Here is a 27,041-nt window from a genome sequence, read left to right as displayed (position 1 = left end):
ACCAACTCCTGAGGGAAATATCTGGCTCTTTAGCTGCTGAATGCAAGCAAGCAGGTAGTGTATAGTGGCTTTTTAGAGCTTTTTCTCTGAAAACAGCTGCCTGCTGCGGCTGAAAACGACGCTATGAGAGCGCTGAGAGTGAACCAGAACAGTAAATTTGCAGCCATACAGATAAATAATGAGCTGAAACTCACTATAAAGCTCCGTAAAGCCGAGAGGAGCTGCAGAGTCGCTGATAATTCTCTGTAGGTTCATCACTACATTGTCATTTCATACACTTATTATGAAAAATATCAATTATAGCTGCTTTAAACAAAAATATTTTTATATTAATTCTGAAACTATAACCAGACTCAATTGAAGTAATGAAGTGCAGATTAAAAACTTAATTTTCATCCTGCTGGATGCACCTGATGAACGCCGGCGATACATGAACCACAACATCAGCCGGGTCTCTCCTCATCTTTCCCTCCACTCACTTCCTGTAATCTGTCCTCTGTCTAAAATGTACATATGTATATAAAAGCAGTGCTAAATCCCTGAGCTGTGACACATCACACAGAAGATTAAAGAGCAAACAGCATCTTCCAATAGTTTTGTTAAATAAATATCAGTTTGTCGTCTACTTGACAGTCTTGTTGTTTTTAGCCGGTACGATGTTCTGTGTCGCTTTGCCGAGTGAAACCTGTCGTATGGTTGAACCGAACTGCAGCGTGCTCAGAGTTTCCACCACGTCCTTCGTGTCTGGACTCACGTTCACAAACACGCAGCACTGCGGAGAAACCAGAGGACACAGCTGTTAGCGATAAAACATGGCGGACGCTGCCTGTAGTTTTCTGCACAGCGAGTCTCATATGTTGGTTGTTTAAAGACGAATGCGAGTCTTCGGTATTAAGAGTTTTACCTTTGCGTCTCCGCTGAGGCAGGGCTGCAGGAGGTGGGTGAGTTTAGAGTTTCTGAACGGGATGTGAAGGGCGTTACACTTCAGGGCGCTGAACACCTGAAGGAGAGACAACAGTGACCTTTGACCTGACTGAACACTTGTTTTATTTCTCTGTATAAAAAGTACCGTCAGGGAAACGTCTGATTGGTCCCAAACGTATCCTGCAGCATGACAACGAGCCCAAACATCCAGCCAGAAGCATAAAGAACCATCTTCATCCACAAGGAGAACAAGGAGTCCTGCAACAGATGGTTTTGACCCTGACCTCAACATCACGGAGTCGGTCTGGGACCAATCAGACGCCTCCCTGATGGTGATGTTTTATGGAGAATAACAACAGCGTACGTGTCATCGCACCTGTCCCAGCGCCGTCAGCGACTTGTTGATGGCCGCCGCCTCCACCAGCCTCTGACCCTCAGCTTCGGTTCTGGAGATCCGCTCGGATCCGGCGAGGTCACACAAGGTCAATGTACCACGAGACATCAGTCCTGACACCTCGTCTGAACCCTCCACCTCCAACGCCACCACCAGGTGAGAACGGGAACTGAGGATGAGGAAGATTATGACGCTGATAATGAATTCTGAGTTTTATCAGTGTTTTATCTGCATTACTCACCTCTGTATGTTCATCTTGGTTGAGGCGATCTTTCTGTTCTTTTCTCCTGTCTCCATGACGTTGAGGATGTCGGACTCGGTCTGGACTTGGACCCGGGTCAGACCTGGGACAGACACGGACTTCCCCTGGACTCGGATGTCCAGCGCGGCGCCGGGGCTTTTGGCCAACAGGTCGTTCAGGCTGTCATTATAAATCTCCAACATGGAAATCTAAAAATAGCGAATGTAGATTCATCTGTTTGGTTCTGACCACAATAAATGAACTGTGATGTTTCTACTTTTAAATGGATAGAAGGAAATTTGAAGCTACACAAGACATGAATCCAGTTAAAGGCTTAAGAATCAAGCTAATTCATTCCTATAATGGCTCTGTAAGAGAACAGAACATCAGATCTTTACTAATATACATATATTTTCCATAAATCCCTTTTAAATCAACAGTCATACCTTCAGAGTGTAAGACACCTTCTCTTTTTCTGCACAAATGCGAAGCAGTTCTCGTATAGACCTGAGGACACACACACACACACACACACACACACACACACACACACACACACACAAACATCACTGTTTCACTGCAGACGTGAGGAAAGAGGAGACGGTGGTGATGATCAGAGTGTTGTGTTGCTGTTGTTTGTCTCCTCTCTGACAGGAAACTCGACCTCTCCGTGTAAACCGACTCTCTTTCTGTCAGCGCTGCGCCTCATCACGTATTTATAAATTGTTGTCGGGTAACACATCACATAATGAGACGCAATTAGTCTCATTTGGCCCCTGACAGCGATTCATGTTCCAAACAGAGAGATAACCAACTGCTAGTGGTGGAAGAAGTATTCAGATCCTTTACTTAAGTAAAAGTACAAATACAGTAATATAAAAATACTCCATTACTAGTAAAAGTCCTGCATGAAAAATCCTACTACAGTAAAAGAACATAAGTATTATGAGCTTGATGTAGTTAAAGTATTGCAGTAAAAGTACATAAGTATTATGAGCTTGATGTAGTTAAAGTATTGCAGTAAAAGTAGTGGTTTGGTCCCTCTGACTGATATATTATTATATATGACATCATTAGATTATTAATAGTGAAGCATCAGTGTTAGAGCAGCATGTTACTGTTGTAGCTGCTGGAGGTGGAGCTAGTTTACACTACTTTATATACAGTTAGCTAGTTTAGTCCAGTGGTTCCCAACCTAGGGGTCGGGCCCCTCCAAAGGGTCAGCAGATAAATCTGAGGGGTGGTGAGATGATTAATGGGAGAGGAAAGAAGAAAAAACAAAGTTCTGATACACAAATCATGTTTTCAGTTTTTGGACTTTTTCTCTAATCTTTGATTTTTGCTGAAATATTGGATCATTTGAACATTTATTGAAATGAAAGCATGTGAGAAGTTTAGAGGGAAAAATCACTATTTGGTGGAGCTGTTAACAACTCATAGACATGTGAAATGTGACCCCGACTACACACTGCTTTTTGTAAGACGTCAAAAGACAAAAAGGTTGGAAACCACTGGTTTCATCTTTAACAATGTGTTGTATTTTAAAAGCTTGTTATATTATCCATTGTGTCAAATCTTCATCTGAAAAGTAACTAAAGCTGTCAGATAAATGTAGTGGAGTAGAAAGTACAATATTTCCGTCTGAAATGTAGTGGAGTGGAAGAATAAAGTAGCATCACATGGAAATACTCAAGTAAAGTACAAGTACCTGAAAACTGTACTCAAGTACAGTATTTGAGTAAATGTACTTAACTACAGAGGAAGTTTAAATGTGTTCAGATTCAATTACACTCTGGATTAATAACATTTGAATATTTTAAAAGTCAGCTTTTCTAGATGTTTGAGGAGGAAATCATCTGTTTCATCTCTGTAAACTCTGAAGTATCTCTGACCTGATGTTGACTCCAGGGTTCCCTTTGCTGCCCATCATGGTGTACGTCTTCCCGGAGCCAGTTTGTCCGTAGGCCAGAATACAGACATTATATCCGTCGACGCAGGAAGTAATCACCGGCAGAGTTCCTGCGAACACCTCCTCCTGCAGAGAGGAAGCAGAGGGGGAGGATGAAGATGATGTTGGATGGAAATCAGTAAAAGAGAAACTCGTCTTACAAAATCCAGATCTAAAATAATAAAGAAGATCTGATGTCTCTTTTCTAACTTTTCTGTTCCATTTGAAAGAGATTCTTGATCACAGCAGGACTCGACTCTTTAAATAATGTTTCAATTAAATCTTATGAGACTGTGTCATTCTTTTAAAGAGCTGTTTCACAAATAAATCATAAACCAATCAGTTTTAATAGCGGACATGCACTGCTGCTCTGGGAGGGTACACAGCTCATAACAGCACAGAGGTCGTTAAGTGCTGCAGCTCGTTAAGGCTGCTGGCCTTCCCAAATTAGACATTACTCTGGTGTTAAACAGTTTGCAGGACTAGATTTAACTGTAAGCCTTATGCTATTTAACTACTTATATCTAAGATAGATAGAGGATAGATAGAAGATTCTCCTCTGGGTCATTCAATATCAGTAAGTGCTAGCTGACGATGAATTAGCTCCTCTAGAAAGCTAATATTACTTGTCAAACTACATTCCCCCACTTCCAGTTATTGAGCTAAGCTAGGCTAAGCACATTCAACCAAAAGCATGGAAGTCTTTTCATCAAACACCTGGTTTAAGTGTGAAGCTAAATTTTCCTTGAAATGCCTTTTTCATGTGTGTGAAACTGTGGCATCTAAAACATTAAAAATATTTTTGTGGGGGCTCTCAATAATTACACAAATTAATGAGTGTAAAGACTTTTGAATGGAAATGCCAAAAATGGTTGAGGTTTTTCAAAATAAATAATGAAAAGGATGTTGTAATCATATCTTTAAACCAGGAGAACACTTTACTGAACTTAATAATGGTGACTAGTGCTTCACATAGCAGAAGAGACTACTAAAATATCTTGTTCCCAAAGAAATATGACTTATTAATTAGAAGTGTAGAGTAGTATAGACCTGTATTTCTGTTCTGTCAAAAATGTGCAAAGTATAGGTTATTTCATATGTTTCACCTCCATGGCGCTGCACCCCTCTGCATTTCTGAAACACCCTGTAAGTCCAATAGACAGATAGTCTTTGTTTCTCTCATGGAACAAATACAAAAAAAGAATTTCTACATAATAAATAATTGAACAAATACCTTTAAACAAGACCCTACAGCCCTGCTAGACTGGACTTTGATACAGCGACGCTTTGAGTTAAATGCTAACATTAGCATGCTAACATGCTCACAGTAAAGATGCTAACATGCTGATGTTTAGCAGGTTTAATGTTCACCATCTTAGTTGAGTGTGTTAGCATGCTAACATTAGCTGATTAGCACACAACGCAAAGTACAGCTGAGGCTGATGGGAATGTCATTAGCTTTGCAGGTATTGTATTAAAAAACCAAACCAAGGTGCTGGACGATTTTGATTTTGACCAGATGATGGTGCTAGATGAAAAGTCACAGGATCACAAAAAGTTATTATAAATCATCCTGAGGAGAATATGAATGTGTGTACAAAATATTATGCAGATCCATCCAATAGTTGTTGAGATATTTCAGTCTGTACCAAAGTGTTGGACTCAACAACTGACTGAGCATTTTCTTAAGCATCTTTGCTTCAACTACACTCACTTTTAGTCCACAGAATCAGGTCCTCACATTTTTAAACACTTCTTATATTTTCAACAGGATATAGGATACTTAAGGGTGTGGTGTCATATATCTACATAAATCAGTTGGATAATGATATGCAGTTTCGGAGGTACAGACACTTCCAAGTACTGATTATCATTTAACTGGAATATACAACATCTTGTGTCATTGTTTAAATCCCATTTCTCCTAATTTCTGTCATGTTTGATCTCTTTGGAAACTCAATCAGTTTGAGTTGAGTTCAGTGTGTTTAAACAATGCTAGTGGCTTCAGAAGGGTTGAAGAGGTCAAGGTAAGGTATTACCTGTGTGCTACTGGGAGGGTAGACCTTGTCAAACTGGAACTTCTTCTTGCTTCCCTTCTGGACGACCACCACCTCCTGGTCGTCCGTTTTCTCCAGGCAGGAGCTGGATGCTGAGCTCTTCCTGCAGCGGCAGAACACGCGGATGTTTCCCTGCAGCTCCAGCAGTTTGTTGTACAGACTCTTCCTCTCCACCGCTTCCTTCCTGTAGAGGGATCGCAGTTCTTCCACTTCCCCAGCTGCCTCCTGCTCCACCTGGGCCACTTTCCCCACGCCGTCCTTCAGCTGCTCCAGCTGGTTCTTCATGTCGGTCAGCGCCTGGTGAACTGTGGATCGAAGCTGCTTGTTGGAGACGTTCAGCTCACGGGTCAGTCGGCTCACCTGGCGGAGTTGGCCCGGGTCCACGGTGGGCTTGGTGATGGTTTTCGCAGGCGGGACAGCAGGAGCCCGGCGGCTCAGGAGGGATCGGATCTTCTCTCGTGCCTCCTGCTTGTCGGCCTCCAGTTCAGCCAGCTTCTGGTTCAGGTGCTGGATGACGTCATTCAGGTAACGGACCTCCCTCGCAAGGTAGCTGTTCTTCTGGAAGAGATTGTCCACCTCCTTCTCTTTGGTCTGGAGCTTCTGCTTCAGATCCTCAATGACCCGGTCCCTCTCCAGGAGGGCTCTGTTGGGTTAAAGTGAGACGTTTGGTCAGTTTAATAAAGCAACTCCTGCTGTAAAGACAGAAGCTGCTCCGTTTATGTCGGACTTACGGTAATTACGAGTTTCGGACTTGTAAATAGCATTCAAATCAACCTGAATGTGAACGTGTTAGCATGCTACATGCTAAACATCAGCGTGTTGAAGCCACTATGTGAATGATTCAGAAGTTACCGTCTTTGATATTACCAAGAATTAAACTGTTAGACAACACTGCTTGACGACAAATTCTACAATTCTAACTCTGACATCCAATGTTAGCACGTTAATATGCTAACATACTCTAAAGTGCAGATGAAACAGCATTTCGAGAGAACGTAATTTACTTCCGAATCATGACATATTTCTGAGTGAAACAGGATAGGCAGGCAGGACATAACTTTGGGAAGATTTTGATTTGAGTGTGCGTGTCATAATGAGTCTGAGCTCTGTGCCACTAAAAGGCAAAGATTGATGGATGGACGGATGTCATGACATTATTGGTTGAAATTGGTTGGTTCAAGCCTACGTAAGCACACGTCATTTTTTGTTTTACAGGAAGAAAACATGATTGGATTTTGATCTATGTATACAAAGAAATTGATTTTTTGGTATTTTTGGTATATATTGTTAAATAGGTGCACAATATGACCGGGGATGTGATCTAAAGGGGTTTAAAAGGTATTTTTCCATTTCATCTCGACTTTACTATTAGCATTGAGCTAAAAGCACAACTGAGCCTACAATGAAAGTCTAAAACCTTACAGACAGCCACCCTCAGGACAAACCTGCCACACCAGCTGTAACAATCAGCAAAATAGCTTTTCAGGGTTTTTTTGTGTGGACTGAGCATTACAGCATGAAAGAGCTCCTAGCCTAGCAGCAGAATTACAGGTATGTTGAATGTAGTTCTGGAGCTAATCCTGCGTTTTCTGCGGACCTGAAGGAGTTGAGGTCGGTGTAGTTGTGATCGGCGCTGGGAGAAGCCTGCAGGAGGATTTCTCCGAACATGGTGAGATAGACGGAGATGACTTCTTCAGGGTCGTAGTTACACTGTCTGAGCGCTGCAGTGATCTCCTTCTGGTCCACCAGGCCTGGCAGGGCAGACTGCAACACAAAAACCAAGCACAGCCCCAGTCTTCAGTTCCTTTTAGGTTTACATTCACAGAGGGAAACTAAACTGGCGGATATTTAAATGAACTAATACTCCCGTGAGCCTTGATTGATCATAAAAAGACTGAGAACTGTTTAGAGGAAAGACACACCAAGCAGCATCAGAGTCTTCCTCACCATGACTCGTTGGACTCGGGCTTGGACGAACTCAACGTTCATCTCCCACTGCAGCGGCAACAGCAGCCAGACGCCCGCCTGGAGATCCCAGAACCTGCAGATATTCACCCTCTCCTGTAAAACACCAGAACATAACGGAGAACATGTGGATGTGGATTAAGCACTAATGAACTGAAACCCTTCACTTAAAACTAAACTGAAGAAAAAAACCCTAATGTAGTACTAGAAAGAGCATAAAACACATAACTAAATATAAGTGTGCTGGCTAATTTGGTAAAACAACAAAAGGAGGTGCCAAAATTGGCATTTTTTAACATTTTTTACACATACTAGCTTAAAGTTGTATCTTTGTTGTAGCTTTTTTATTAGTCACACTAGTTGTGTTCAGAAGCGAATATTTGCTTCCCATCATTTGCACAAATTTGATCGCTGGACTGTGTTTGTTATCCCCAAACAGCCAACGTACCGACTGCACGTTTGCTGTAAAACTAGCTAGCAACAGACACACTGACTGTGTCTGTGTTTGCGTTCAGCTCCGACTCTGATTGAACTCTGAATTAACAAGAGACTTCTGTTATATCCCTCCAGTCTAATCTCTTTCTCTGGATGCATGCAAAATTTGTCACTTGAGTTGAAACATTTTCAAGTGCGTACATGTTTTAATTTGCACTGTCCTTGACAAATTTGCATCTAATCTGGTCTTTCCATTGACTTTTTGTGCAATTGTGCCACCTATAAAATTCACTTTGCATTCTGTCCTCCCCACCTGGCCTAACTCTACTCTAAAGAAACTGGTTGGCCGCATGTGGATGCCTCATCCCTCAGCAGTTTTGGCCTGTACTCATCTGTCCTAACAGACGAGCCATTGAGTTGATTGGTATTCCTGGAGCCAGACTATCCTTACATATCAGTATTCAATCTAAGTAATTCTACACGTTGTCTTTAGACCCATTTGAAGCGAACAAATTGCACATCATTGCCTCCACCAGTTCTCAGTCATCACTGTGCAACTTAGGACACTTTCCAACAACTTACTTTGTGCCAAGCAGCACTTTGTTTTGGTTTGTCTATATATAATCTTGGATGTGAGGAACATACAAAAAAAGGATCTTAGAAATAATGACAGACATTCAGTGGGTATTTACTGCAACTGTGAGTTCGAGCAGAACACAGACTGAATTTTAGAGGCAGTGAGATTGCAAACAAAGTCAGTGGTAAGAAAATGGTAAGATGAGTCTGGGGCTGTGAGGAGGACCCTTGTGGACGGCCTATATTCCAGGAGGGGTGTCAAGTATCAGTAAGTAAGTAAACCATCAAGTCAAAGTTTGAGTGTTTGGAGTGTGGCAGCTCTGTCTCACCTCAAACATGTAGGTGATAACGGTCCCTTTGCCTTGGATGTAGATGCTGCCGATGCGGTCGTCCTCCCTGACTGCCGGCTGGCTGCTGGTCTGAGTCTGCGGCTGACCGGAGCTCTGAAGGAACAAAATACTTTTTTTTTTTATCCTGCAGCATGTTCTCCATGTCCAACATATCCTGTCTGTCTGTCTGATTTGTCTGAAAATCTCAGAACATTTATTAAAATTGCATTGAAATCAATTACCAACAGACGCACCTCATTGTTGGGGGTGATGAAGCGTCCCAGACTGTGCCACTCCTTCGGAAAGGGCTGGAGCTTCTGTTAATGACAGAGTAACTATGAGGAGTCCAGCTGCATGTGTAAAAATAATCATAAACCAGACTGCATGCAGAAAACAGAGGAAACAAATGAACTTTGACCTCCATAAGTGGCCTCAATCAGTCAACATAAGGTAAACAAACAAAATCAAGTTTCTGATTGAATAATCTCCATCACTGCCAGCTCGTAAACATGCACACTAGATTGTATTGTTTTTCCAGAGGTCTATAATGTATTTATTTTTCCAGTAGGATATGTTTTTTTTTCTCCATGAGTTCCTACCTGCGACTCATCAACATAAACTCTGTTTCCGTGATGGTTGAAGCAGCTGTAGAGCGTTCCGTTGTTGTGGAGGAAAGTCTCAAAATCCAGAGACACTTCTTCACCTTCGTCCACAGTTTCCTGACGATAATTATTCAAACATCTTACTTTACTGTTTAGTTAGTTTTGTCCCATTTACAGCAACAATTCTCAAAAGATTATTGAATTTATTTACTAAAATTCATTATTTAAAAAAAAATATATGTAAAATATATAGATATATATAGAAAATTCAAATGTCATAATTATCAACAAAAATGAAGAAACACATCAAATACAATATGTGTTTATATATTTACATTTTCCCCATATGTCCTAAAATAATTACTCTACCATTTTAAATATTTTTTCATATCTTATGAAGTATTTTAATAAAAATGACCTTTTTTTGTATTTTCTAAATCTGTATAATCCTACATATAATTTAAATTTTACATACTATAAGTGTAAATATTTCTGTCCAAATAACAGATGTAACAGATACTGACACTATGATGTAATAGTTGTATTGGATAACAGGACAGATGCATTATTAATGTGTGAGTGAACATTTTAAAAAGCTTCTCACATTCACTGCTGTATTCATTACTGTTTGTGTTGTTTCTTCTTCTTCCTTCCTTTGAGTGTTGAACTCTTCACTCTTTAGAGACTGGATGTCCACAGTCTGACTGTCAGGCTTCACTGCTTCTTCATCTGCCTGAAAACACACCAGAAATATTAATCGAGTCTGGTCTGGAAATCAGTGACCTTCTCCTCTTTCAAAATATTGTCATCGAACCCAGAGGTGTTAGAAGAACTAAGATCCTTTACTGAAGTAAAAGTACAAATACAACAATGTAAAAATACTTCATTAGAAGAAAAGGTCCTGCATGAAAAACCGTACTACAGTAAAAGTACATAAGTATTATGAGCTTGATGTAGTTAAAGTATTGCAGTAAAAGTACATAAGTATTATGAGCTTGATGTAGTTAAAGTATTGCAGTAAAAGTAGTGGTTTGGTCCCTCTGACTGATATATTATTATATATAACATCATTAGATTATTAATAGTGAAGCATCAGTGTTAGAGCAGCATGTTACTGTTGTAGCTGCTGGAGGTGGAGCTAGTTTACACTACTTTATATACAGTTAGCTAGTTTAGTCCACTGGTTCCCAACCTAGGGGTCGGGCCCCTCCAAAGGGTCAGCAGATAAATCTGAGGGGTCGTGAGATGATTAATGGGAGAGGAAAGAAGAAAAAACAAAGTTCTGATACACAAATCTGTTTTCAGTTTTTAGACTTTTTCTCTAATCTTTGATTTTTGCTGAAATATTGGATCATTTGAACATTTATTGAAATGAAAGCATGTGAGAAGTTTAGGAGGGAAAAATCACTATTTGGTGGAGCTGTTAACAACTCATAGACATGTGAAATGTGACCCCGACTACACACTGCTTTTTGTAAGACGTCAAAAGCCAAAAAGGTTGGAAACCACTGGTTTCATCTTTAACAATGTGTTGTATTTTAAAAGCTTGTTATATTATCCATTGTGTCAAATCTTCATCTGAAAAGTAACTAAAGCTGTCAAATAAATGTAGTGGAGTAGAAAGTACAATATTTCCCTCTGAAATGTAGTGGAGTGGAAGAATAAAGTAGCATCACATGGAAATACTCAAGTAAAGTACAAGTACCTCAAAATTGTACTTAAGTGCAGTAGTAGGCTAAATGTATCCTTCTTAGTTTCCACCACTACTGGATACTGATAAAGTCTATCTATTCTATATAAAATGCATGAAATAAACATGTATTTACCTGCAGGGTGTCGTCGCTCCGTCCCGCCGGTGTGGAGGCTCGAGGCGGGTCAGACTCAGCCTTCACACCGCCTTCCAGCCTCTCCGGTTGGGATACTTCACTGACGGACGCTCCGCTGCCCATCCCGACATCCAGACAGACGAACACAGCCGGAGAGAGGAAGAGGAAGGCAGGAGCAGAAAGAACCAGCAGTGATGTCAGCGGAGAGACAGATGAGAACAGGTGCAATCTGACACATCTCAGGTGACTCCAGCGACATGTTAACGACTGTCGATACAACAGCCAGGAGACTGACGAACCAAGCGGTCTCACCTTGATAGCTGAATACCTGAGACTCCCAAACAGTCAGTTAGACCTGAAGAAGCCGCTCAGATGAGAGGCGACACGTCTTCAAATCATCTTCAACCAAGTCCTGTTGCCCTCGATTCAGAACTTCATGTGTAACGATGACCTGCTGACACACCTGTCCGCGTGACACCACCAAACAACTCAGCATGTCTGCCGCCACAACGAGTCAATATCCGGGAAAATAGATGAATTATACCAAAATGATAAACCTACTTAACATCCGGTAGAGATGTTAACGGACAGGTGTGATCAAACAGGTGTTTCTCATGTGGTGAAAGTGACGTCATGCCGGTGTTTTTGTTCTAATATTTGTGCTTTAATTAATATATTTTGGTCCGAGTTAAATTAATGTTTAATAGGGGTGTTTTTTTGTTTGTGTACAGAGTAGACTCTACTCGATCAAACTAATAATAATTTTAGCAAGGTTTCATGTTCATAACTCATTTTTAATGAAGACAAGCAGGCCTGCAACTAATAATTATTTTCATTACTGATTAATCGTTTATACGGTGGCTTTGAGGTGAAAAACACAGCATTCCAGGAAACACAACAATGTCGTCGTGTTTTGCACCTCTGGGCCACTAAAGTTTTGTCTCTAAAATATCAAATTAATGAAAAATGCTTATTAAAATGCCTCTTAGAGCCCACGGTGATGCCTTAAATGTCCTGCATATTTAGATGTTTTGTACTGGTATGAGGGAAAGAGAGTCCACCAGGATCAATATCAGCTCAGAAATCATTTATATCCTTTTTATGTCTTAAAAGACACAATTTCAACCGCATGTTGTTCTGACATCATGTATTATCCTTGGTGTGGGCCTCCTGGCCTTCCTGAAAGATTCAGATCAGCCCAAAAAAGGAGGTAAAATCCTCTGAAAATCTGTTATGGTTATCAAACAAATGCCATCTCTCCAAATTCATCTGCAGGTTTTTTTTTTAATACAGGGAGCAACACTAAAATATCTTTAATTTACATGGTGGACAAATACAAGCTGTGCCTTTAAAGAGCCTGAATTTAAAAACAAAATTTCCTCCGTGTGCACTGCTTCAGCTGCTCACTGGAGGGCAGCATCTGTATATTTATCAGGTTTAAAACAGTGCAGTGAGACATTTTTACTGTATATTTACTGTATGAACATCAGAGGCAGCTTGGTTTCTGTTATTTACACTGAAAAAGGTCTAAACTTTATTTACCTATTTATCACAGTCTGCTTGAGTTTGATGCTTTGAAGCAGTGGTTCTCAAAGTGGGGTCCAGGGACCCACAGGGGTCCTTGAGGGGGCTCCAGGGGGTCCCCAGCAAAAAGTGAAATAATTTATTTTCACTATAATTCCATCTATAAGTAACACAATGACAGAATGTATGACTGGTCATGAGTTTCATACACTTTCATACACTAATAAAACATCTTAAAGCAAAAATCTCATCAGATGGGGGTCTGTGGTCTAATTTGTGTCAGTTTAGGGTCCTTGTCATGAAAAAGAAACATTTTCTCACTCACCTCCTGTGGTATATGTGCATATTTAGCCAGGTAGAGACAGTTTTGGAGATATACGCCTATGAAATAATATCAAAACACAGTGGAGGAGTATGGGATTAAGTCTGTGCTGCTAAAAGATTTTAAAAAAGGCTTTTTGAAAAGTTCCACATCTCTGTGTGTCTGGTTACTGAGGATAATCCACAGATCTCATTGTCAGCTGGATACTGTTCACTGCAAGGTCTGTCAGTTACACAAGAAAAACAACTAAAGCTAATGAGCATATTGCCTCAAATTTGACCAAAAACATTGTTTACAAAAAAATAAGCCCTCTAATTTCCTCTGACACTGAATGCATCAAATAGACAGAAGATGTTCTGAGGTTGTGCTGATTCAGGTCGCAAACATCATGAAATGCAGGATTTTCTGGAGATTTTAAACACATCCAGTTTGGAAATAGGACAGACGTGTATCCTGATCCTGATTACATAGAAGACGTGGGTGTTTTGACACACTCCAAGTGACCAGACCATGAAAACAACACAGCTTGAAGGAGAAGAAACATCAACATGCAATGCAAACGGATGCATTGGGCTGCAAATGCATTTCCATAATCGATTAAACAATTAGTCAATGAAATGCTAAAAAAAATAGTGAAGAAGTGGCATTCACGATTTCTCAGAGTCCGCTGTGATGTCTTTAATTTGCATGTTTTGTCCGACTAACCGTCCAAAACCTAAAAATATTCAATTTACTGTCATATATGACAAAGAAAAACAGCAAATAGTCACATTTAAGAAGCTGGAACCAACCAACGTTTGGTATTTTTGCTTGAAAAATTACTGAATCAATTAAGCGATTATCAAAATGGATGAATAAAAATCAATTTTCTTTTGACTGACTGATCAATTCATTGACTAATTGTTACAGCTCTAATTGTGGGACATGTGGTACCAGTGACTTGGTGAAATATGATCCAGGAAGTCCAATCTGAGTAAAAGATCCATGAGATTGAAAGTTTATCAGGAGCCAAAACGCTGCAGACAGGATTTTACTTTTCGTTGGCTGATTAGACAGATGGTCTTCCATTACGCACAGACAGGAATTTCAGTTGCATTGATGTGTTTTGGTATTTGATGGTCGGTTCTTCACGGAGGTGAGCTTTTTAGTTCCTCAGATACACCCAGGCCTCGTTCATACTGGTCCATTTAAAGGGTCAGTTCACCCTTTTTTCTCTCTTACAGCTACAGTATCTCTCCATCCAGATAGTCTTAGGACATTTTCAACCCTATAGTTAATTTGCTCTGGTCACCATACAAAATCCTAGTGAACGAAAGCACATCACTACAAGCCAGATGAGAACGTTCACTCTCCTTGTTGGTCAGATGTGTCTGGGGCGGAAGCAGAAATCTCCAAAGCTGGACAAATAAATATAAGGGCATTTTTAGACCTGCACTTTTTAGTCCAGTTTAATTGGACTCTGGTTCATTTTCCCTCCTGATGCGATTCATTTGGGCAGATCTGAACACAGTAATTCAATCAATCAATCAATCAACAGGGGACAGAATAACAACAATCATAACAATAATAATAACAGCAGCAACAGCTGTAGCAATAGCCAGGGAAGGATGCCAACAGGACTGCGAAGGACCGCAAAGGCTTGGCCTGCAACCCAGGGTTTCCTGCGAGATGAGAAAGCACAAAAAAAAAACTCTGGGGAAGAAGCCAAGTTAGTAATATTCATTGATGGTACATGAATGCATACAGATGGAGTACTCGAGTGTGAACCAAAACAAGGAGGTGATCTCAGTCCAGTACCAAAACAAACTCTGGAGCAGTTTGTTTGTGGTGGGAACGTGATCCAACCCAACTACAAGGTGTACTCTGTGAGTCTGAGCCGCAGCCAGGTGAGCTTCGCATACTGTGATGCAGAAGAGAGAATTTAACAGCTGCTAGCAGCTCGCTGGAGAATGAATCGAGGCCTGACCAGGACTAACAATGAAGAACGTTGTATTTAGCCAGAGGTGTTTATGTTCTTGCTTCCACTCCGGACACATCTGACTAATGAGCAGAGTGAAAATTCTCCTCGGATATAAGAGCTGGATACTGGACTAAAAATGGCGCCTCTTCAATCCAGTAAGAACTGCTCACCTGGTGCATACACCAAAAAAGTCTCTAGCTTCAAGGTTTACTTCCGGGGGTATGCGCCCCACTGAATATGTACAGTAGCGTTTCTTTCACTGGCCTCGCCCGAGAGTTCCCGCTCGGCATTGTGATGATGTCACGGATTTTTAAATTGCTTTTCTTGGCTCGAGGAAAGTTTTACAAATATAAAACCTCCATGGAGCAAAAATTCATAATATAAAGAGCCATAATTGACTTTGTTTGCAGTTCAAGGTGTCCTGTCAAGTTTTACAGACATCTCTTTATAATGGTGGTCTATTTCTCTGCAATACCACAAGTGGCCACTGGGCAAAATCGGAAGCAAAGCTAAGTGGCGGCACCGTATCCAGCTCTTATTATACATCCATTACATTGTCATGTTGCTTGTAGTGATGCATTTTGGTCCGCTTGGATTTTCCTCTGTGTGAAAGGAAACCAAACCGAGGGGAAAATGCACCAAGTTCACCAACTCATCCACCGATTCGGACCAGAACAAACAAACTATAGGTTTGAAAATGACCTGAGATAGTTGCCTCCATCTCGGTACTGTGTCTCCTTAAGAAACTTTGTTAGTTATGTTGATTTGCTTCCCCAGATATGATGACTACGAACAGCATAAACACTTAACACTCACAGGACATGTAAATCTACAAAAGCTTATAACATCAGCCTACATTATTTATCCATCTGAAAAACACTCTATAAATGGGAAACGAGTGAGTGGTGCACTAACCATACTTAATCAGTTTAAAACAGGTCAGTTGTACATTGTGCAATAACTTTTGAATGTATGAGAAACAGTAAATGAGAGACACATGGTTGGTTGGTTCCATCCAGCAGCTCCATATTGGGACTGTAATGAATATTGCAGCCTCTAGGAGGCGCTACTGGGGGCTTTACAAAGTTAATCTTGTTAAAAATGTATCATCTTAAGTGCTCATTAAAGGTTTTTTAAACTCTCTGTGTCTGGCAGCTCTCTCCTGCTGCAGAGCTTGGGATGCTTTTACCCTTTTGCTCTCTGATTTGTCATGAAATTTTCCCCAAGAGAAAATTTGAGGCCGGACAGAAGTCTGAGCAGCTGGTGAAACCCCGGCAGATATATTGTATCGCAGTCTGTCTGCGCCACAGAACAGTAAAATCCTTGCTGAATGCCCCTTTTAAAATGTGTGGAGTTGAATTTTTTTCCTGGAGGAGCTGCAGGCTGTTCTCGAGTGTTGGGTGAACAGCAGCGGGACTCATTCTGCCTCGGCTCAGGTTGCACAGCCGGGCCAAATTAGAAATGACACGCAATAAAAGAGGAAAGGAAACGAGTTTCCCCAGAGAACAATCTAGAAAATTACTCTCTATTCACACAGACATAGAGAATATTGACGGAGTCATACACACTCTCACAGTCAATCAGCTTTTTGTCGCTTTTTATCAGCACAGTCTCAGAACATCTGCTGCTTTCTCTGTTTCTCTGTCTCTCTGTTGCAGCGTCTCACTGCCAAGTCTCGGATTAATCCAGGTTTGGCTCCCACAACTCCTCCAACACAAACAATACCTCCTGTGTCTTTGTTGGTTTGTGGAGGTTTGAAACTTCATCAGCTGATCTGAAGCTGCATGTTGTGTGTTTTTGAACCAAGATCTTGTTAAAAATGTTGCTTCCCAACATAATCATACAGTAGCACACAACCTCACTGATGTTTGGAAGTAGTCAGAAAAATATGACAAAGTATATTTCATGACTATTTTACATGAGGACATAAAGATGTATTTGATTATCCTGTGTGGTGAAACACATCTGTCATCATAGAGCTTGTCAGCCTGTTGGTGAACGTGGATGTATAAATATGGGTGTGACGAAGATCCAAGTAGGATCAAAACTTTGTCCTGATTGAATTTTCTACATTTCCTTATTAAATCTCAGTTTATTTAAAGTGCACATCACCCTGAAAGTCTTTGTACACTTTACAAGTCAAGTTTTCATTCGTATAAACCCATGAAAATAAGAGTTGTTGTGTTTTCGTTACCTTAGATTGAGCTCTTTATATCTACAGAGGGAGCAAGTCCTCTTCCACGGAGCCCGCCATGTTGTACCGCCATGTTTCTACAGTAGCCCAGAACAGACAAACCAAACACTGGCTCTAGAGAGGGGCTTTCACGTTTTTCACAAGTTTTCCAGCCACTGTTGGTTCTCCTACACACTTGGGGGGGGGGGTGAGGGGGGTATTCAGGTGACTGCAATCTGCAACCTCACCACTAGATGTCACTAAATCTTACACACTGGTCCTTTACATTTAAAAGCATTCATGGAGACACTTTTAGGAAACACTCTTAAGTTCTAAGATGTATTAATATCAGAATATGAGGCCCAGAGCTGCGTCTCTAACAATTCCAGTACTGTAGGTGGGAAAACAACTGAAGGGTAAAATGTGTGGAAGACGACTGGTGCATGATTTAAATAATAATGTGAATGCAGTGTGTGTTGCAATCTGTTAGTGTCTTTTTGATTGTGTCGCCGGGCAACGCAAATGTTGGAGCATTTCAAATTTTACACAATATCCAGAAAGATCCACATCAGAGCCAGATGTGTAAGAAAATACATTTATTTACAAAGAGCAGAGTGAAGAGAGAGATACAGTAACTGTGACTGTTAACAGCCTGACCGACTGCTTCACCTCAACAAACACATCATGACCTGATGAACCAGAATCATCCAGGTTTCATACCTGAACTCACAACCTGGTCAGACCGCACACTGTCAGCAGGAATGAATAGAGAAATGTTTAATTTCATCTTTGTAATACGGAGCTGCATAATGATTTTTACATTAACATTTAAACAATTAAACACAGTCATTGACGTCCCATTTAGGGCACTTTATGTCAACTGTGAAAAAGATCAGGAGCTGGTACAGCTTTATATTATGGCCCAAAATGTACAGCATCTATATATATATATACTGTATATTATTTCTACTTCATTTAAGAATATTGATAAATTAAACTGTTTGACACTTACTTTTGGAAACAATCCCAAAACATTTATTTAACAGAATTACAGCAACTTATATTAATACAAATTTGGTAAAAATTACTCATATATGAAAATCCTCTGTTGCACTACCAGACTACAGTTGTAATAGTATATTTGCTATCTATTGATAGTTGATTTGTGAAAAATAACAAAAAAGTTTTGATTTAAACTATGAAAGTGAAATGTCAAGCTTTCATCAGGGGCAAAATATTTTTTCCTGGAGGATCAGATTTGGCCCACAGGCCACTATTTGCCTACCACTGGTGTACCAGTACAGTAGGCTGATAATATATGTAAGTACAAGGGAACAGGATGTTAACGTAGGGAATAATGAGCTGACACTGCAGGTATTTTATAAATAACTAATACTACAGGGTGCAGTATGACTTATTAACTGAGCAACACAGCTCAGTAAGCAAATTTACAACAGTTACAAACTGTACAGTAACGCAACATAAAGTTTAGCATCTTTCATGACTGCCTTTTCCATTGATGGACACTGGTTTTCAGTAGCTGTATTTACTGTAGGAACGTCATTAAAAATGCTTTTCATTTACCGTACTCAGATTTATAAAGCACTACAGAACTAATTATTATATCTTCTCCCAAACTTCCAGCATTTTTGCTCAGTAATGTCATACTGTAACCTGTAATAGAATAAATACTCAGTGGTTAAAAATACTTACAGTATAAGGTCCCTTTAAGTTCCTCCCCAATGCCAGACTGTTGCTCAATAGGTAATAAGTATACCTGTAACCATTGCTTTAAAAAGTACCTACACTATAAATTCTTTTTTAACTGCCAGATTGTTACCCCCTTATTCCCTAACTTCACACCTTGTTCCCTTGTACCTACATATATGTATCAGTACGTACTACACTGGTACACTGTTAGGACAATTGGGAGTAATTACACAGTAAATTGTCGGCCGTATTCTAAAGTTATACCAAAGAGCTGAGTGGAAAATGTAAACTCTACAATATCTCCTCACACTTTCAAACAGTGCTCATCTAAGGTGTAAAAATATTTGTTCTTCAAGAATAAATAATAATTATTTTTAGAACATGTTAATGGTATTTATATACTGCATATTTCTGCGTTGTGATTAATTCATATATAGCAGCTGATTTAAACGGAGCATATATGCATATTGTTCAACATTTCAAATGTTAACAGACTATTTTCTTTATAGCTGGATGAAAGTATTTCTGTAGAAAGTCTTATTGTTAGTTTACACTGTTATCATCTTAGAAACTCTGCTTATGTGAAGTTAACTCTTATTGTAGGTCATTTTAATTTATTGCTGATTAATTCCCTTTGATGCTTGCTAGCTAGCAATTAAAATTAGTAAAACATCTCAACATGATAAACACAACAAAAGCGATTATCAAACATGAGGGCTCTACAATTGGTCCGACTTGTTCAAAGTCTAATTGAAATCACATTTAGACATCCCTTTTTGCTTGACTTCTTTTAAATGTCTTGTTAATAGTTTTGTATTATTAAAAAGGTCTTTGGGGAAATATCAGTTATGCTCCTTTTTGTCTCAGCTGCTGGAGGGGCATGTCTGTGCTTGCGTGACATTAGCTGGAAGACTACTGGTGTTACACTGTGCAGAACGGAGACAAAGTAAACAAACTGCTGTAGCTGCAAGTCATGGACAGATAGTGTGTTGTTAGCAGTGGTATTTAAGAGTAAGAACCAAACCTGCATCCAACGGGTCCGAAATGACATTTGCAAGTATGTTTAAAAGCTGTTTAAATGCTAATTAGCTGCATTTTTCCATGGTGAATGTTTGTTTGGTGGCTCTTTCAACAAGCTAAGCTGCAGGACAAGACATGTGTTCATGTTTGTAAGTTAGATCAGAAGGAGACTTTAGCAGGAAAGCTAATGTGAGTTGTTGTTGAGTAGCAGGATGCAATCAGGCTCAGTGTGACCGTCTGCTCTGCCGATGATAGAACAACACGTTATCTTTTTTTTTTTCAAGATTTTATTTGCTGTATTCAAATACGGACTCCAGCTACGCAAGCTGATGATGGAACAGTATTTCACTGAAATAATGTAAAACTAGGGGGCGCTATAATGAAACCAAAGAATTTAAATTCTAAATTTCTCCCTTTTGGTTTCTGATTTTTTCTCAAAAGGAGAACACAAGATGAAGTGATTTACAGAGCAGATGTGTGTTCTGTGGCAGACAAAAACAAAAACAAAAACAAAAACAAAAAAAGATTTGATTTTAGTTGGACTTTAACAAGTAAGCTGTTGGTTCCCTTGTCGGATCTCCAGCGCTTTTGTTTCCGATATACAGGACATGTGAAATAAGTTCTGTGAGCCTTGAAATATTTTACATTTTGTCTGGTTATTTTTAAGTGAAATGATCTTGAAGAAAATGTGTTCTTCATTTGCAACAGAACCTCTATTTTAAAAAAAAATTATGAAAGGAATCACTGGATTACTCTATGTTGTGATTAATGACTGTGGACAGAAATAACAATTACTATCGAATCACTTTTAGATCAGTTAATGCAGCTGCCCTGAAATCAAAAAATTTGCATGACTCAACAAAATTCATGATACATATGTACAATTGTTTACTGACTTGAAGCAGTTAAAGGAGACCACTGGTGTCCACAGTCCATTTTCTGAAGTCTGTCAATCTGAAGGAGTTAAGTGATGCCTGGGACTCTACTGACCCTGAGCAGCAGAGATGAAACCTGACCTGCAGACAGCAGCTTAAATAAATACTGATATTCACATCTGATGCTCCTCATCTCCTGATGAACGCTCAGTCTCGGTCGAATCAGATCCATTTTGTTATCCAGTGAGCAAACGTTGACCAGAGAGAGAGGATGACTGGTCTGGTCATGTTAGCTTTCAGCTTGGTTAACAGACCAGCCTGCTAACCCCTCTTCTGCTTCCATGCACTCTACTTCTTCTTGCCTCTGAGCCGTCGTAGTCTGCTACACCAGTCTGCTGCTGTGGGGCATCGTGTCCTCAGGAACTGCAGTCTGCTGAGTGCTGCTCTAAGCTTCGGGGGAAGTGAAGCAGGCAAGTTGTTGATAATGTTCAGAAGTTTGGTTGGGCTGTACCTTCTTGGCCTAGTTGCGCTGGTTGTGTTATCTGCACACTTACTCACATTAAGAGAAGAGTCTCTCACACTCTTTACACCATAACCCGAAGCCAGAGAAGCCGCTGCACTGCTGCGTGCCGCTATGAATATACAGCATTTGCATATTCAGAGATTCTGTAATTTTTAATGAGGGAGAATGTCATTTTAAGGATTTTTAAGTGGTAATTATGCTTTTTTTTTGCAGAAAAACCATAACAGACACATTATTGTTCCAAGCAGAGCATCTTTATACATCATAATTACATGTCTAGACAGGATCTTTAAAAACACATCAATGAACCACACTGTTGCACTGGCTGACATCCATTCATTACCATGAACACACACACACTGTAATTTATTTTTACTTAATCCTACACACACCATCCTGCTGCCAGAAATACTAACTAGAGCACCAAATGTGGATTAATCTGCTGTTGAAAATAGTCTCCAATAAATGCAATATTCCCTCCTGTTTGTTAAAATCTACAGTGGACAGCTGTTTCAGGAAACTACTGAGCCTTTTTTAAACAGAAAACTAAACATTTCTGAGGTGTTTTTAAAGATTTATATCTTCTGTAGGGACTAATGGGCTCAGAGCTGAGAGACACAAGGTTGGGAAGGAGAAAAGTTCTGAGAGATGGTTTGTTGGTTTGGGTGTTTTCGTGGGATTTGTTGACAATAAGAAAAATATAGTCGTCTCGTCTTCTCCTCGTCCTCAGCTGAAGAAGTCTTTGGAAATGGCCTCCACAAAGTTGGGAGCCGACATGAGGATGCCGATGGTGCAGAGGATGGTGAAAAGCGAGAACGCCACCAAACACAGCCGGTCGATCACCGCAGCAGCAAACTTCCACTCGTTGCAGACCGTCTCCTCCTCGTCCTGCCCGCGGAAACGCCTGGCGATGTATCTCACCTCTTCCAGGATCTGGTTCAGCTCCGCCTCCAGTGGCGAGCCCCCCGCTGTTCCACCTACTCCTCCTCCTCCTCCTCCTCCTCCTCCTCCTCCTCTTACTCCGGCCCCGCCTCCTGCTCTCAGCACGTCCTCCCCGCTGCTGACGCCACCTCCAACCAGCCGCGAGCACAGGAGCTCGGGTTCGCTGGGCGAGGCGTAGTGCAACCCCTCCATGCCACGGAACCCGACGTACAGGAGGTTGCCGTTGGTTACCTGGGGATGATGTCGCAGCGACCCCTGGCTGACGCTGAGCTCAAGGCTGGACAGGCTGCCACGCCGACGCTTGGCGGTGTTGGGACACGCCAGTTGGACCTTCGCCTCGCCGGGACGACGCATCCGCAGGAACCAGGCGCACCAGTTCAACAAAATCACACGAGTCTGAGGAAGACGAAGAAGAAGAAGAAAGATGTTAGTATGAGAGTATCCTCATGTCTACAAATATGGAAAAATAAATCTCATTTACTCTAGCGATCAAAATATTTCTTACGCTAATTGTTTTGACATAAGTGATTTCACTATAAAGTAATCAGTATTTGCCAAAATTTCTCATTTTTTTGGATAAACTGATGAAATTTACAAGTCGTCTACAACATATCTTCTCTTGATAGATGTAATTTCACAAGATATTGAATTTACATTCAGTTACACAATGTAACAAGTTGAAATTTTGATCCAATTTGTAACCCAATCTACAAAAAAATTACTTTTCCAGTTCGAAACAAAAATTCCGTACAGCTTTTCTGGTGAAACTTGAACAAAATAAAAAAAAAAAACAGGGGATTAATAAATAAATCCATAATTCTTGAAAAAGGTGATGCTCGCTAACTCAGCAGCAGGTTTCTGTCTTTGCAGCGAATAGTGAGAAAAAAAAAAGTCAGAAGTCGTTACATAAAAACAAGTTGATTAAAATTCATGTATGCAGAAACGTGTTTATGCGTAAAAAATATGCTTGTACATGAGAGAGATATGAGTTCATGTGTGACATGTATGTATGTCTGTGTGAGTGTGCAGCAGCAGCAGCAGCAGCAGCAGCAGGAGCAGGCAGGCGGATAAAAATAGAGCATGAATAAAGTGGATCTGCAGCTGCTCCGCTCTCAGAGGAAATCTTCTCCTACAGTCCGATGTTTGAGTTCACATCCAGCTCATTAAATATTTAACTGTCAAACTCTTAACTGTTGACTGTCTGAGAGTCTGAGCATCAGTCAGACCGCCACCGACACTTCACTGCTTCAGTCTCTCTCGGTCACTTCTTGTGACTCGTGGAGGGAGATCGATGAGGAAGTTTAGTTAAAACAAAAATCCCTCAAAAAACAGCGAACAAGCAGATTCGTCCAGATGTTTTAACACAGATCAGTTGTTGTTGTGTACAAATTTCTTCCCTTTCCTATTTATTGGCAGTAAGTTTCTCTACATTTTCTTTCACTTATGTTCCTTTACTTTCTTTTTACTTATATTTTCCCCCTTTCACTCTCCTTTCCTTTGCAGTGTGACTAAATTTCTTCAGCTGAATCCAAACGTCCACCCATCAGACTTGCAGACTGAGCTCTCGTGTATTTTTGTCATATGTGCCGTGATGTGTTCACTGTCATCATGTTAAGTCTGCCAGAGCATAAAAGGTGCTGTTAGACGGGACCTCACTCATGTCCGCTGTGATAAATCAAACTTCCTGACCCTGTAACCTACTTTAAAGAACTTCTCTGAATGGTTTTTAATGTTACTGATGTTAAAAATGTATGCAATATAAAACTCATCAGTAAAATAATAAAAAATAAATATTATGGCTTATAATTTGTGTTTTTTTTAAATTCTAAATTATACTTACTATTGTTGTGATAATTTAATTATTACTTACTTGTGGAATAGTGGTTTTGGACAAATCTCGACACTCACGGAAGGCTGCACACGTGGATTCAGCCTTTTCTTTTATTTTTCTTTTTAATGTAGTCAGATTTCCCCTCCCTTCATTTGTTTCTTGTTCTTGTTTACAGATTCCCCTCCCGACCTTTCCTTTCCTTTCATTTCCTTCCCTTCCTTTCCTTTTCTTTGCAGTGTACATATATTTTCTTACAGTAGAGTCTGCAGCTGTGTTTATCATCGATGGTGTTTATTCACTCATAACTAAAGCAGGTGTCTCGGTTCTACATTGCAGGAGTTACTTCACAATGAACTGCAGCTTTCCTTCATCACTCAAACCTACAGAAACTCAGAGCTGACACAGAGAAGTTATATATATATATATTCCTATATATATTTCCTTAATTCTACCTTTTCATGGTGGATTCATCCACTGGTTTGTGGTGACATAAAGCTTTAAGAAGCGACCTTGAGACCGAGAGGTCGGCAGTTCAGTGTCTGAACTGTCAAGATAAATCTGAGCCGAGGAGTGACAGTCGGGTTAGCAGCGACAGAGGGAAATAGTGTAACAATATAAATGATTAATACAAAATTCAGAGAGAAATGCATACAAATAAGTTGATTGTGAGGGAAGGACATTCTTTTTTTTTTTTTCTAATCTAAGATCACGGAAACACTTTCAGTTCTGAGCGGAGCTGCTGGAAACAAACAGCAGCTGCTGGAGTCCAGATTTCATAACGTGAGACAGATTTGTTCTTTCAGCCTCACAGCTTCATCTTCACACCTCAGCTGGAACATCACATTCATAACACGCGACAGAGCAGGACAGTCACCTCCCCACCTCCACCTCCACCTCCACCTCCACCTCCACCTGACCCCAACACCACACACACACACACACACACACACCAGGTAATAGCTCTGACCTTCAAATCAAATTCCACCTTAATGGAATTTCTCTTGCTGAGATTCCCGTAGGGGAGTTAGTGTGTGTGTGACTGAGAAGGACTACATGTGTGAAGTAATTCAAGCTGCAAGTTGTCTTAAAATAAATAAATGAAACACATTAACATCCAGTCAGTGGAGACTGACAGCGCTCGTTAAGAGCTTGTTGTAGCTCGTTAAGGACCTGAAGCTAATTAAAGCTGACTTGGCAGAACGTTTGGAGCTCATACTGGACTCCCAGCAGATTAAATCAGCACATATAACAGAATGAAAGTGGAGAAAGAGGAAGAAGATGAGCGACTGACCCATTGCGGCATGTGTCCTCCGTCGGGGTCGTGGTGATGATACTGCAGAACCAGAACGGTGGCGATGACCGACAGACCCACGATCACCATGGTGGTCGCGAAGTACTGAGCTGAAACACAAACGCTCTTGTTTGTGATCGAGACGACGACACATCAGATCGAGTGATGTAAGACGTCCCTCTACTGCTGTATTCAACACTTGTTTGCAGTATTTTCATGTCAGTTTAGTTTAGACTGGTCCAGGTGGAATACACATCCAAAGTTGTCTTATTTACATGCTGTTAGCTGGATAGACAGTAGGGGTGTGCCTGAACACAAAGCACAAAGAGTGAGGTTTTATACGAATATTTGTTTCATACAAATACAGATAATTTCGCTGCCTCAACAAATACAGATACAAATACAAATACTGGGATCTCTGCACATCCCTAGTAGACATGTGGGTAACATTCAGACGACAGAGATGGAGACATAACTCGGGGGATGAAGGGATGATATAAGTGCTCACCTATGAGAGGAACGGAGTCAGAGGTCGCTGGCATGATCTCAGCCACCAGCAGCATGAAGACTGTCAGGGAGAGCAACACTGTGATTCCTGCAGAGAAAAGAGATCATTAACATCCGCCTTAGGGTAGAAATGTATTATTTATTCATTGAATTCATTGAGTTTAGCGTGCTGTCTGTATATTCTCTGATTCAAGTTAATCCCCAACGACCAATCAATGGTATGTGTACACTAAGAGCATCTCAATACTGCTGTTATCATAACACAGTTTAGATTTTCGTCATGAAAAGCATTTCCTCAGTGAATTACAGCTGCTAATAAACTGTGTTGTGTTTACTGGTTTCACTGGGAACAGCAGCATGTATGAAGCCGAGCGTCCTCAGCTGTCTGGCAGACGTTTCTGTGAACAGCTGCTCAGCTCAGGAGTCGAGAAAATTGGAAGAAGTGTTGACAAAAAAGAAAGATACGAGATAAAAGGATGAATTCCCTCGACTGAACATGAGGGTATGAGTCTGTATTGTGTTGCCAATTTCTGTTAAAGTTAGAGAGGAGGAGGAGATTTCACAGGCAGCATCAGCGAGCAGGAGAAGAACAGTAAAGCTCCTCTTCTTAAATATGTGAGTTAAGCAAACTAAACTTAAGAGAGATCTGAGGATTTGAGGTCTTGGATATGTGCTAAAGCTTCAGAGCTGAAACAACCATAAACTGAACTGTACTGGGAGGGAAGATGGTATCTCAGGGTTGGAAAAACTAAACAAAAAAACTAATTACAGGTGTAAATTTGAGCCAAAACTGGTAGTATGACACCAGAAATTACATTTATATTCTACTCAATTGTTTGTTGCTGTTGTAAATTGTTGTAATTGTTGCGTTGGTAAATGTAATCGCTGCCTGAGTTACGTTCACAGGAAAACGTTTTTTTTACATGAATTAAGAGCAGCATTTATTTATCACACTGAAGTTGGAGGTTGGAGGTCAGAGGTCGTGGTGGAAGGATGGCGTTTAGGACACTAACCAAGTACTGCCAGAGTCTAAACACAACCATAAAAAAATTTAATAATGCTGGTA

At 40.4% G+C, this 27,041-nt stretch overlaps 2 protein-coding genes across 4 annotated transcripts in view; both read right to left on the bottom strand.

The window, feature by feature from the left end:
• Window positions 1-474: 474 nt before the first annotated feature.
• LOC121897984 (kinesin-like protein KIN-14E) lies at window positions 475-12,926 on the bottom strand. Of its 2 annotated transcripts, XM_042412830.1 has the most exons (14): window positions 11,298-12,926; window positions 10,076-10,204; window positions 9,469-9,588; window positions 9,124-9,186; window positions 8,870-8,983; window positions 7,512-7,625; window positions 7,162-7,328; window positions 5,547-6,207; window positions 3,452-3,594; window positions 2,006-2,066; window positions 1,560-1,768; window positions 1,301-1,487; window positions 905-1,000; window positions 475-772 (listed from the first exon to the last, which is right to left on the bottom strand). In XM_042412830.1, exons 1-14 carry the CDS (start codon window positions 11,418-11,420, stop codon window positions 623-625), a joined length of 2,337 nt encoding a protein of 778 aa, XP_042268764.1. In that variant the 5' UTR covers window positions 11,421-12,926; the 3' UTR covers window positions 475-622. The 2 variants fall into 2 exon arrangements, with proteins under 2 accessions (XP_042268764.1, XP_042268765.1); XM_042412831.1 differs by lacking the exon at window positions 475-772 and having other exon boundaries at window positions 912-1,000; window positions 1,289-1,487.
• An 8,842-nt stretch (window positions 12,927-21,768) lies between these two features.
• Window positions 21,769-27,041, bottom strand: part of LOC121897632 (neuronal acetylcholine receptor subunit alpha-7) — a 55,245-nt gene continuing 49,972 nt past the window's right edge. For both annotated transcript variants that reach the window (XM_042412268.1, XM_042412269.1), the window contains 3 exons: window positions 25,977-26,063; window positions 25,469-25,578; window positions 21,769-22,742 (listed from right to left, as the gene is read on the bottom strand). In XM_042412268.1, the coding sequence (XP_042268202.1) occupies window positions 22,131-22,742; window positions 25,469-25,578; window positions 25,977-26,063 (809 nt within the window). In that variant the 3' untranslated portion in view covers window positions 21,769-22,130. The remainder of the gene's footprint in view (window positions 22,743-25,468; window positions 25,579-25,976; window positions 26,064-27,041) is intronic.

This window comes from Thunnus maccoyii, chromosome 5 (assembly GCF_910596095.1).
Source record: "Thunnus maccoyii chromosome 5, fThuMac1.1, whole genome shotgun sequence".
NCBI classification, from domain to species: Eukaryota; Metazoa; Chordata; class Actinopteri; order Scombriformes; family Scombridae; genus Thunnus; species Thunnus maccoyii.
This window is presented reverse-complemented; position numbering and strand designations above follow the sequence as displayed.

Coding starts and splice junctions, on each gene's coding strand:
- LOC121897984 (XM_042412830.1), bottom strand. CDS start 11,420: ATGGGCAGCGGAGCGTCCGTCAGTGAAGTATCCCAACCGGAGAGGCTG. Junction 10,205..11,297: donor GGAGCGACGACACCCTGCAG/GTAAATACATGT, acceptor GTGTGTTTTCAG/GCAGATGAAGAAGCAGTGAA. Junction 3,595..5,546: donor ACCCTCCCAGTAGCACACAG/GTAATACCTTAC, acceptor TCCTCTCTGCAG/GAGGAGGTGTTCGCAGGAAC.